Genomic DNA, 12,651 nt, shown 5'->3' with positions numbered 1-12,651 from the left:
AGTGCTTTAAAATCAACGAGCTCAAAGAAGCTGGATGACGTTTCCAAAAACAATCCTTTATCAAATATTAACAATACAAGCTAATATCAAAAGTATTATCAATTGTAATGATACAGATGTGCGCAATATAGTTAAACAGTTTCTATTGGTCATGTCACAGCAGTCAACTTTCACTATGTCAACCACATAGCCCCTCCCTCCTGTTACAGGCTGGCCACAAGAAATATCCCCCGACCAATCTAGGAATTCTAACTATGGTGGCCATATTCGAGATCAGCTAGGAGGAAGTCCGCAGCTTTCCGACCATGTTAAGTGATCTTAATGTTGGTTAAGCCGGGTGTACACTACACAACTTTCAAAATCTTAACGTCGCTGAGCCTCACAATAAAAACCTCAAGGATCTGACCCATTWTTTWTTTWTTTTTTTCACCTAAAATGACACACCCAAATCTAAACTGCTTGTAGCTCAGGACCTGAAGCAAGGATATGCATATTATTGATACCATTTAAAAGGAAAGACTTTGAAATTAATGTAGGAGAATAACACATTAGATCTATAACACAAAGAAAAGTTTTTTTTAAATCTTTGAAATGCAAGAGAAAGACCACAATGTATTATTCCAGTTTAGGTGCAATTWAGATTTGCCACTAGATGGCAACAGTCTCTGCAAAGTTTTAGACTGATCCAATGAACCATTGCATTACTGTTCAACATGTGCTTAATTGATACATTTAAGTACCTGTGTACTCTCCTCAACAATAGCATGGTATTCTTTCACTAATAGCTACTGTAAATTGGACATTGCAGTTAGATTAACAASAATTTAAGCTTTCTGCTCATATCAGATATGTCTATGTTCTTGCTACTTACGTCATGCTCATCACGTTAGCGCAACCATGACCTGGGGGGGGATTCCGTAGAGGTTAAACAACCTATTTCCTGTAGTTGTCTTGCCAATGTAGTGGTGCGCACTAAACGATGTGGCACAGACAGGGGTCAAACACTACAAGATAATTCACTTGTGAGGATTCTAGATACCACGCTATCTCGCAAAAAATGTTATTAGATTTAATGTAGCTACAACGAGCGGTCTCAACAGCCTCAAACGTTTTCAGTCAGACTTTCACGCTGTAGCCAAATTGTATTTGTATGCTATTTTAATATAATTAACCATTGATATCAGGCCACAACTGTCCTGCGTGTCTTTTGACACTATATAAAATGAATCATCTCGCAGTGTTTGTCATTATACCCTGATGAAGACGGCTTGTCTGTCGAAACTTTGGACATAAATAGTTTTGCATCTGAGCTCCTAGAGTGTGCGGCTCTCCTTTATTTTTTAAGACTTTCACGCTTGCCATACAGAGTTTAAATATCTAGCCAACATTTTGATTTCAATAACATTGCTTGTGAACTTCAGAGCTGTAACGACTTGACGCTTTGGTTAAAGGGAAGTACAAACGCGTACTAATAGTATTCATGGCTCCGGCTCGAGCACCTACACATTCTGTGTGATGCGAAACGTCATCTCACTGGCGAGCTCTCATTGACTATTGCTTATCACCATTCTAAAAACTTGTTGCACATCTCACACTACAAGATCATTGCTGATTTTATGCCGATAAAGTAAAACCCATGTTTGAAAATACCGATCTCAAAAACCTGACCGGGACAGCTATCAGGACCAAAATCGTGTAGTGTACACGCCGCTTTTTAGTGGGGAAATCAATGTGGGAGAGATTGGATAAYAGTAGAAAATACATTAAACTGTACTTTGCATTAGTGCCTGATAATTAACAAATAGAAACCAGGTTAAAGATTTAACATAGCAATCTTATGACAATTCCTAATATTGACAGGGGCACTGCTCAGTAACATGAGCACCATAATCTAACTGGAGTCTCCAGAGTACGCACCCATAGTTGGACAATGGCCAAGGCATGTGGTTATCTAGCTCGAACCTAGCCTTTGGTGGAAAGCTGTTCTTTGGCACTGAAAAAGTCCAAACTGCTTCTTCTGTGACTTCAGTACAATTAAAAAGCACACACTTCACATCAACTTTGGACAACATACCTAACAGTACAAAAACACAGTCAGTTCACAAGACAAGGAGCCAATTAAAGACAGGACCATCAGTTCACTTCACATGACAGTGACTGGAGGTCTGATTAAGGTCCCTGGACTCATGGGCCACAATCAACACCAAATAGTCCACTCCTCAGAGGCTAAAATAAGTCTTCTGTCGACCCCACCATCCAGGGGCCATAGCAGTGATTATGGCCCATAAAGTGGAGATGAGGAACTGTCCAGCAGCAGTGAGTAGTGAGGTTAGATGGTCATCGGGTCTCTTCTGGTGAGAGCCCGAGGGCATTCCCATATCAGTCCATCTTCATGGGGAACATGGCTAGACGGCAGGAGGACTCTGGTCAACCAGTGACTGTGGGAAGAGGAAGACAAACCAACTCAGTAAGAACAATCATGTATGTTTCACAACAGCCTAAAAACAAGGCTTACCTTGTCTCCTCCACGCCAAACAAAACTTTCCAATGGTTTATTTTCCCATAGTGGTATGGATTTCGGAACACCTTACAAAAGAGAAACAGGCTTTACTCACTCATTCCGAACTGGTACACCATGTTGATATTTTGGTAAACCCATAGAGTCCAATAAGCCTCACCTTTCCTTTCTCCTTTAAACGTCTGATTTCTTTCTTGTTGATGTGTCTCTCCACACTGGTCTCTCCTCGAGTGATGAGGATAGCATGCCACAGTGTCAGACCTCCCAGAGCAACTGCCACCGAACTGCAGGGAATACAAACAGCGATCATGACCATCTGTCAATTGTACAGTCGTGGCCAAAAGTTGAGAATTACAAATATTAATTTTCACAAAGTCTGCTGCCTCAGTTTGTATGATGGCAATTTGCATATACTCCAGAATGTTATGAAGAGTGATCAGATGAATTGCAATTAATTGCAAAGTCCCTCTGCCATGCAAATTAACTGAATCCACAAAAGGACCAGCTGACATGTCAGTGATTCTCTCGTTAACACAGGTGTGAGTGTTGACGAGGACAAGGCTGGAGATCACTCTGTCATGCTGATTGAGTTCGAATAACAGACTGGAAGCTTCAAATGGAGGGTGGTGCTTGGAATCATTGTTCTTCCTCTGTTACCTGCAAGGAAACACATGCCATCATCATTGCTTTGCACAAAAAGGACTTCACAGGCAAGGATATTGCTACCAGTAAGAATGCACCTAAAATCAACCATTTATTGGATCATCAAGAACTTCAAGGAGAGCGGTTCAATTGTTGTGAAGAAGGCTTCAGGGCGTCCAAGAAAGTCCAGCAGGCGCCAGGACCGTCTCCTAAAGTTGATTCAGCTGCGGGATCGCGGCACCACCAGTACAGAGCTTGCTCAGGAATGGCAGCAGGCAGGTGTGAGTGCATCTGCACACACACAGTGAGGCGAAGACTTTTTGAGGATGGCCTAGTGTCAAGAAGGGTAGCAAAGAAGCCACTTCTCTCCAGGAAAAACATCAGGGACAGACTGATATTCTGCAAAAGGTACAGGGATTAGACTGCTGAGGACTGGGGTAAAGTCATTTTCTCTGATGAATCCCCTTTCCGAATGTTTGGGGCATCCGGAAAAAAAGCTTGTCTGGAGAAGACAAGGTGAGCGCTACCATCAGTCCTGTGTCATGCCAACAGTAAAGCATCCTGAGACCATTCATGTGTGGGGTTGCTTCTCAGCCAAGGGAGTGGGCTCACTCACAATTGTGCCTAAGAACATAGCCATGAATAAAGAATGGTACCAACACATCCTCCGAGAGCAACTTCTCCCAACCATCCAGGAACAGTTTGGTGACGAACAATGCCTTTTCCAGCATGATGGAGCACCTTGCCATAAGGCAAAAGTGATAACTAAGTGGTTCGGGGAACAACACATCGATATTTTGGGTCCATGGCCAGGAAACTCCCCAGATTTTAATCCCATTGAGAACTTGTGGTCAATCCTCAAGAGGTGGGTGGACAAACAAAAACCCACAAATTCTGACAAACTGCAAGCATTGATTATGCAAGAATGGGCTGCCATCAGTCAGGATGTGGCGCAGAGGTTAATTGACAGCATGCCAGGGCGGATTGCAGAGGTCTTGAAAAAGAAGGGTCAACACTGCAAATTTTGACTCTTTGCATCAACTTCATGTAATTGTCAATAAAAGCATTTGACACGTATGAAATCCTTGTAATTATACGYCAGTATTCCATAGTAACATCTGACAAAAATATCTAAARACACMGAGGCAGCAGACTTTGAAAATTTGTGTCATTCAAAACTTTTGGCCACGACTGTACTGAACACAACTCAAGATGAGGTCTATTTGAGAACACACACAGAACAGCCATAGCAGTTCACCACAACAAAACCCCAAACTTTTAGCGGTTACAAATTCGTCTCACCTTGTCAGCACCCAAAGGAAAATGACACCATTGTGGACCAACTTTTCCCTGAAGGAAAACAGTGCTGGTGGGGTCTGATAGTAGCTCTAGAAAGAAAGCAAAAGCAAACAATGTAAAGACCCTACATGAAAAGCAGTTTGTGGGGCTTGCACAGCAAAAACCCCAGCTTAAATTTTCAACCTTAAACACGCTACTCCTCCTACACCGTTTAAGCTAGAAACRCACTTTAAAATGTGCAGAATGGTCTCACTCGAGTTACAGTTCAATTAGTAAATGTGATACCAATGAGTATTCCACAGGGTTAAACCACCAACCACAAAAAAGCCCAATCACAAACAGTAGCTGGGTTAAYAAAGGAGCACATCCACGGTCCTCAGGATGCAACTAGTGGAAAATCAGCAAAACTCTAGATGCCAAGTCTGTAGCCAATCATAGCCAAGGGACCTCGAACTAACTACCAATCACATGGGACTGCCTGGCTTGAGGAGAGAGCTGCAGTCTCACTGGGCAGGGAAACATAGAAGGCCCCATACTACACATGGAGATGATTGCCTCATTGTTGTCAAATGTTGATTGTTAATTGACAGTGGGACCCAGTGTTGCCCAGTGGACCTTTGCAGCCTGTCAATCTGTAGTACTACCGGGCCAAAAAATGATGACTTTCAACATCTTTTTTGAGTACCCTCCACAAATTAATCTGCAGTTTTAATTTTGGCCAACACACCAGGGCCCGGTTTCCCAAACARCCTTAAGATGCTTTTGGAAAACCAGGCCCTGTTCTGAGTGCTGTGATTTCAAGAACCTTTTGTACTACATGGCCAGACTGAGAAGCAGTCTGTCGCCTACTCTTATCACTGGATCCYTCTGTGGCTCCCCATTCACACTGCTAATGGAACAATGTCAATACACACACTGGTTACATCCCAAATCGCACCCTATTCCATATGTAGTGCACTACTTTTGACCAGGGMCCACAATGCTCTGGTCAAAAGTAGTGCACTATATAGGGAATAAAATGCMATTTGGGGGAYAACAGMCAAATGCAGGAGAGAAGTTAGTGCTGTTGACTAGCTCAATCAGAACTCATAATAGTGAGGGAAACTATCGACTAGACTGGTTATGGGTTATCATCATGATACCTCTGTAGCTAGAGAGAATTTGTCACACAGCGATGGAAGCATTTAAAAAAAATCTAAAACAGTGAGGTGTTGCCTAAGAGCCATAGGATCTGTTACTATATTAACTCCCATCTTACCATGGTGGACTGGTGTCAAAACAGTAAGTGATCTTGATCCTGGAGACTTTAAATTACATTAGACAAACAGCCATGAGCCTTCTCAGGGGACTTGACAAGAAACACGTGCATTTAATTGCTGTTAATGTTTCATCTGATGTCTTTGATTCCTACATTCCAAAGCTCCCTTGGCGCTCCCTTAGCCAGCTTTGCTTGGCTGCTGTCTTTTGCCTGTCTCTTTAGCTAAACTTGCGGCAGCTCAACTTGACACATCATGCTCAGAATGTATGGCCTTTCGCTTACCATATACGACAAGCCCACGCCTCACCTAGCACATAACAGCAGGAAAAATGTGGCAAAGACATGCCAGACTCTATCCAAACAGTCATGAACCAAGCGGCCTCACTCAATCAGGGTGTTTGGTCCACATGTCAATAACAAGGCATGATTTACACGGAGGGCAGTACTCCGAATACTCTTTGAAAGTCAAAATGTCAAGCCTTCTAGAACCTCTAAGAAGTTGACATTCTTCCGTCTGTTGATCTCCCTCACCTCGACAGCGTTGTAGGCCTCTATGAACATGTCTTTGCAGCTGACGCTGCAGTACATGCAGCCCATGGTCATGTACAGGCAGAAGGAGAAAAAGTAGCGGTGGTTGAAGTGGCCCACACAGTTGTTGAGCCAAGCTAGCGCCACAAGGCAAGTTAAGGGGCATGAGGCAGATCTAACAAAGATAAAACATGTAGGAATGCGAGAGATTATTCAATTGAATGACTGTCCCCCCCCTTGGGTTTTAACATGTATTAAATTCAAAAAAAAAGATCACACAAAAAAAGGAATGAGACAGGTGAGATGTTGAAGACTGTTTGTGGGTCTCGATAGAAAGGATACGACAGTGGTGATCCATCTTCAAAATACACCTGGAATGAAAGAGAGTCACTCAGTGTGATTGACCTGCGCCATGGACTAGAGCTATCCAGTAGAGGTTTTGTATTTCTTGATGACATCTAATGACTGACAGAGACCTTAACTTACGTATTGCAGATGCTGCAGTGGTGAGTCCTGGCTGGTTTGGGGACGATGCATTTCTTACAGATGGTCACTGACGGTGTATCACTTTTAACCTGAGAAACAAACCAAAAAAAGGGAAATAGAAGACAGTTATTTCACAACCACACCTAAAACTGCCTATAGCCTGTGTCTTCACAAAACCGTGTTTCTGCAGGCATTGGAGCGGGCACCTCACCTGTGGTGGGTGTCCAGGGGAGGTGGTGGTGGCCTTGTAGTAGTGGAAGAGGACCATCATGAGGACCCAGTGGCCATARGTGAGGTGCCAGATGATCCACTGCAGTGGGTAGGTGTTGAGGATAACAGGCAACAGGCACAGGTAGACAATGACCACCACAGAGCTGGTGAGGGCAATCACCAGGCACACAAATACCTGGGAACAGAGGAGAGGAGGACACGGACAGAGGGAACAACTCATGAGGGAGCGTGAAAGGCGAAAAAACTGTGGGGGGAAAAAATGGAAGAGCAAAAAGGTTAATGTAACCAAACATGGGATATTTAATTAACTAGCCTATATTTAATTAACTACATTAAAACAAAGCTATTTGACTGTACATCTACAGACAGGGCAGCAGATAGCCTAGCAGTTAAGAGCGTTGGGCCAGTAACCGAAWGGTTGCTGGTTTGAATCCCCAAACCAACTAGGTGAAAAATCTGTTGACGTGCCCTTAAGCAAGGCACTTGACCCTAACTGTTCGTGAAAGTTGCTCTGGATAAAAGCATCTGTTAAATGACTCAAATGTATATAAAATATAAAATGTACCAGAAAAGTGATCTATTGACTTACCACCCCAAACCAGCGAGTCACATTGTCCACAATCCAGTAGATGGGTTCAAAGACACAGTCCAGGTAGGTGTCAGAGTTGGTGAGGCTGTTGAAGTAGAGGGAGTTGAGCAGCAGCTTCCAGTAGCTCCACAGCTCTCCTAGCTTCCTCCGGGGTTTGCTAGGACGCACCCCTCGCTTAGGACACAGCCGGCACCAGCGCAGGCAAAGGCTCATCATCCTGGAGAACTGCCACCTCCAGCTGCGCATGGCCCAGTCTTCCACAGACACACAACACAGAAGCAGGTGAAAAACTACTACGACCGGAAAGAAGAACTTGGAATGTACAGTCATCCATATTGCAGATGATGTCATCGTCGTCACTCTTTCTTTGAGAAATACAACCCACGGTTGAGTGGTAACAGTCCCAGCTCGACACATACTGCGACTTCAGAGACCAGGGTTCAATCCCCGCATCCACCCTTCCTAATGTGTTCTTCTCCTCAAGCTCCTTCTTTAATTCTAATCTGTCTGAATAAAACATGAAAACAATACAAAACGGGTGGAATTCCACTCTCCTTAAAAAAAACTCATCTTATCTCTCAATTAAAGGGATACTTCAGGATTTTGGCAGAGGCCCTTTATTTCCCCAGTCAGATGAACTCGTGGATACCATTTTTATGTCTCCGCGTGCAGTTTGAAGGAAGTTGCTAACTAGCGCAATTGCTAATTGCATTAGCTTGCGAAACTACCTCCATCTTCCTTCATACTGGACACAGAGACATAAAAATGGCATCAACGAGTTTATCTGACTCTGGTGTAGATAAAAGGCCTCATTGCCAAAATCCTGAAGTATCCCTTTAAATGCTTAACAACAACCAGCTCTCCAAGACCTAGAAAAGCTCATCAAGAGAGACGTCTGCTCAGCGCAGTCTTCCTCTCCACAGAGCGAAGACAAGGCATTAAAGTAATTAAAACCAGGTGAGTGCCGTTTCCAATGGAACCAAAGGATGCATGTCCAGAAAATGGGACAGCGCTATCAGGTAATGAGTGCGTCCACTCTCACAAAACGTATAATGTTAATAATTCATTAGAAATACAGTTCTGTGGCCGAGCCTTCTATTGAAAGACCTTGGGTATGCAAAACCAGTAACCTTATAAGACACCAAAAGCCCAAGGATGAATTTCCTAAGAGGGGAATAAGTGGACACCCATTTGGGGCATCAATTTCATGAAAGTGAGTATTAGTTACACCGATAAGGGGGAAACATTGGTTAGGCTCTCCAGAACGCTAAGGCCATACACATTTTGTTAAATGTTTTACAGATTATTTTTTTGAGTGAGGCGAGTGAACAACAAAACAGAAGTAGACTATCTTGTTAACATACTATAGCAACCTTAGTTCAACATCTAGCGACCAAATCAAGATATTTTTGCCTTTTGGGAGGCTAAATTAGGCAAGGTTCAGCCATAACTTGAGGGAAAGTTGTTTCTCTCTTCACTGGAGGCTTGGGGACATCTTTTTTGCTTTAATTGTGCAATTTCCAGAAAAGTGAAGAGGGGCATTCGTTCCAACTTAATTACATTTGTAAGGCCTAATCATCAATTATAATGCTGGGACCTTCACTGTGGCCAGCTGTTTGGCCTACAACTGCCCCCTCTGTTGTCAATATGCAGAGAGTATGTAATCCCTCTTTACAACCTGCGCAGATAGAATGACAGAAATCGAATAATGCCAACAGGTGACCATGAAGTCACCCAGTATTACGGAGATCATTGATCACCATATGGCAGCATGCCAGTCATAGAAAAGCTGCGTGGAACTGGAAAAGATTAGGGGTGGTTTCCTGCCAAATCGACAGGCTGTTGTTGACTACCTACCAACTACACATGAATTTCCAAAGGTAGAGTTCAGAGTGACATATTGGAACAAACCAGTATGAACAAAATGTGAACATGCAATCAATCTCTAAACCTGATCATCACCATCAGAAAGCTCGTTTTTCCGCAATCTCAGATTAACCCCTTAATTCCCAGTTTTAAAACACAACAATTAAGCTCTTTAAGGCAGCGAGGGCAGTCTCTACGGCAACCTCCAAATCTGCCCAGCAAGGAAATTGTCACCTCTGCTCTGCCAGGGTAATAAGCTTTGCCCTGTCTGTCCCTGAAACTGGCTTAGCATATTTGTGTGCAGCACAGGCCTTGCAACTGGCAAGCTGCACTGACAACTCTAAAACGGACACTTCGGTCTGTTTGTTGCTTCTGCTCAAGACTTCTCTCTCTCTCTCTGTGCTACTGCTGTGTCTCTTGGTTCAGTCCTCGGGGTAAACATTTACACCGGTGTTGACAGCACTGGGCCCAGGGAATGGTGGAGTTGTTTATTGGGGTTATTGTACTCCAGAAAATGGCCTCATTCTACAATCCGAAGGGATGCAAATGACATATTCACATATTAAGAAAATAATCCTATTCTACAAAATAGAATGTTAATGCAGTCACCACTGAACAGTAAGTTCTACATCCTAAAGTACTACATTTCTATGATCACATTCACACCATCAACACTCAAAACATTTGGAATGTCTGCAGCTCTGCGCTGACTGTACAAATAACGTAGCCCTGACTTCTGTCTAGTCTTCATGTTACAGTGTTCTCTAACGTTAAAAAGGGGCAATCTGCAGTTACTACATACATTTTCGGACATAAATTAATTATATTTAACCATCAACTATTGAAGAATTTAAGTTAGAAATGTCTCATGAGCTTAGTTCAACTGTCGTACCCCATCAGAACCATTACTCAAATGTTTGTAAACAAACCCTATATAGCCTCAACATGGTTAAAACGATCATGTTGATGTCATGGATGGCTCAGTCATTGTGTCCATAGCTCTGCTGGTGAATTTGAGATTGAGAGCTAACATTTCTCCAGACCCATTTCTCAGCCTTTTACCGAAAAGGTGGCAGGACTCGAGGAGTATGTCTTATTCTTGTTTCAACCTCCGATTGCCGCTTTAAGGCACAGACAAGCATACTCAGTGTCATGTTAATATCTGTTGCCGCTGGCTACCACAAAAGACAAACCATGTTGATAGGGTGCCACCAGCCTGGCAATCTTGATTGCTGAGTTTTCCGCTGGCAGGCCGCTCCATGACATTAGAATACAATCTGAGATGTGTGTTGATTGCAAAATATTGCCATTTTATGATGGCTCGCTAGCAGTTAGCTATGATAACTAGCTGGCTAATTACTAGTACTGACACCATTGATATGCCAATAATCAAAATATTTCACTCACCTTATCTTCAGAGATGATAGGACCAGCTAGGTTAAATGCATTGACATTCAAGTCATTATAACTGTGAAACGTTAGCTACACTCAAGAGATTTCGCAAAGTGAGCAAACCATTATAAATCGCGCGCGGAAGCAGCCTATCTTATTTTCTTGTGTCAAAAATCCTCGAGACGTCGTACCCCTTTGGGCATGCATTGGATCATGGGAAATGATTTTTTTTTGTACTTTTCAAGATGTACATAAAACCGTTCCCTGCTATTCTGTTGATTGATTCAAGCTGCGCTACATCATCCATCCTTTGGGGATTTTCATGTTTAATGAGTACCATAAATTAAATCTGGAAACATTTCTTTATTAGAGGAGAAAACATCGTTGTCTCAAAATTGGTACTCCAAGCAGGAAGTGGAGACGTCATATGACTGGAGAGAGACGGCATCTGTGCAGTGGAAAGATGACTATTTTCTGATCAAAAATCGGTCTTTGCTGTTCTTTAAATCTTAAGAGTATAAACATCACATTAAAATAACATAGCTAGATGCATAACAGCAAATTAAAATGCGTGTACTTGCCTGATATTGCTGTCATGATCTTGCTKTCATAACTAGTCAGAAGCTGTCAACTTTGTCTTGACTGTTTTTTCTCGAAGTCAGCTTTCTAACTAACAACATTTGGCATCAAAGTATAATCTCCACCCGGCACAGCCAGAAGAGGACTGGCCAACCCTCAGAGCCTGGTTCCTCTCTAAGTTTCTTCCTAAGTTCCTGCCATTCTAGGGAGTTTTTCCTAGCCACCGTGCTTCTACATCTGCAATGCTTGCTGTTTGGGGTTTTAGGCTGGGTTTCTGTATAGCCCTTTGTGGCATCGGCTGACGTAAAAAGGACTATATAATACATTTGATTGATTGATTGACCTGCATTAATACAAACACACTGCAATATTTGCAAAGGTAGAGAGAGCGAGTCGAAAACAGCAGGTCTGGGACAAGTAGCACGTCCGGTGAAAAGGTCAGGGTTCCATAGCCACAGGCAGAACAGTTGAAACTGGAGCAGCAGCACGGCCAGGTGGACTGGGGACAGCAAGCAGTCATCAGGCCAGGTAGTCCTGAGGCATGATCACATTTTTTGGTTCTAGTCAAAATTCTAGCAGCCGTGTTTAGCACTAATTGAAGTTTATTTAGTGCTTTATCCAGGTAGCCGGAAAGTAGAGCATTGCAGTAGTCTAATCTAGAAGTGACAAAAGCATGGATTAATCTGAATCATTTTTCGACAGAAAGTTTGAGATTTTTGCAATGTTACGAAGATGGAAAAAAGCTGTCCTTGAAATATTCTTGATATTTTCGTCAAAAGAGAGATTAGGGTCCAAAGTAACGCCGAGGTCCTTCACAGTTTTATTTGAGACGACTGTACAACCATCAAGATTAATTGTCCGATCCAACAGAAGATCTCTTTGTTTCTTGGGACCTAGAACTAGGTATCTCTGTTTTGTCCGTGTTTGAAAGTAAAACATTTGACGCCATCCACTTCCTTATGTCTGAAACACAGGCTTCCAGGGTGGGCAATTTTGGGGCTTCACCATGTTTCATCGAAATGTACAGCTGTGTGTTGTCCGCATAGCAGTGAAAGTTAACATTATRTTTCCCGAATGACATCACCAAGAGGTAAAATATATAGTGAAAACAATAGTGGTCCTAAAACGGAACTTTGAGGAACACCTACATTTACAGTTGATTTGTCAGATGACAAACCATCCACAAAGACAGATAAGATCTAAACCAGGACAGAACTTGTCTGTGTAGACCAATTTGGGTTTCCAATCTCTCCAAAAGCATGT

General features: G+C 42.8%; 1 protein-coding gene across 2 annotated transcripts; it reads right to left on the bottom strand.

Annotated features, from left to right (window-relative positions):
* Positions 1-35: 35 nt before the first annotated feature.
* LOC111978454 (palmitoyltransferase ZDHHC16B) lies at positions 36-11,664 on the bottom strand. 2 transcript variants are annotated; one of them, XM_024008527.2, is made up of 10 exons: positions 10,825-11,664; positions 7,552-7,805; positions 6,943-7,206; positions 6,732-6,820; positions 6,588-6,616; positions 6,249-6,382; positions 4,463-4,548; positions 2,679-2,802; positions 2,516-2,586; positions 36-2,438 (listed from the first exon to the last, which is right to left on the bottom strand). In XM_024008527.2, exons 2-10 carry the CDS (start codon positions 7,795-7,797, stop codon positions 2,330-2,332), a joined length of 1,152 nt encoding a protein of 383 aa, XP_023864295.1. In that variant the 5' UTR covers positions 7,798-7,805; positions 10,825-11,664; the 3' UTR covers positions 36-2,329. The 2 variants fall into 2 exon arrangements, with proteins under 2 accessions (XP_023864295.1, XP_023864296.1); XM_024008528.2 differs by having other exon boundaries at positions 6,943-7,137; positions 10,825-11,648.
* Positions 11,665-12,651: the final 987 nt, after the last annotated feature.

This window comes from Salvelinus sp. IW2-2015, linkage group LG18 (assembly GCF_002910315.2).
Source record: "Salvelinus sp. IW2-2015 linkage group LG18, ASM291031v2, whole genome shotgun sequence".
In the NCBI taxonomy this organism is placed as follows: Eukaryota; Metazoa; Chordata; class Actinopteri; order Salmoniformes; family Salmonidae; genus Salvelinus; species Salvelinus sp. IW2-2015.
This window is presented reverse-complemented; position numbering and strand designations above follow the sequence as displayed.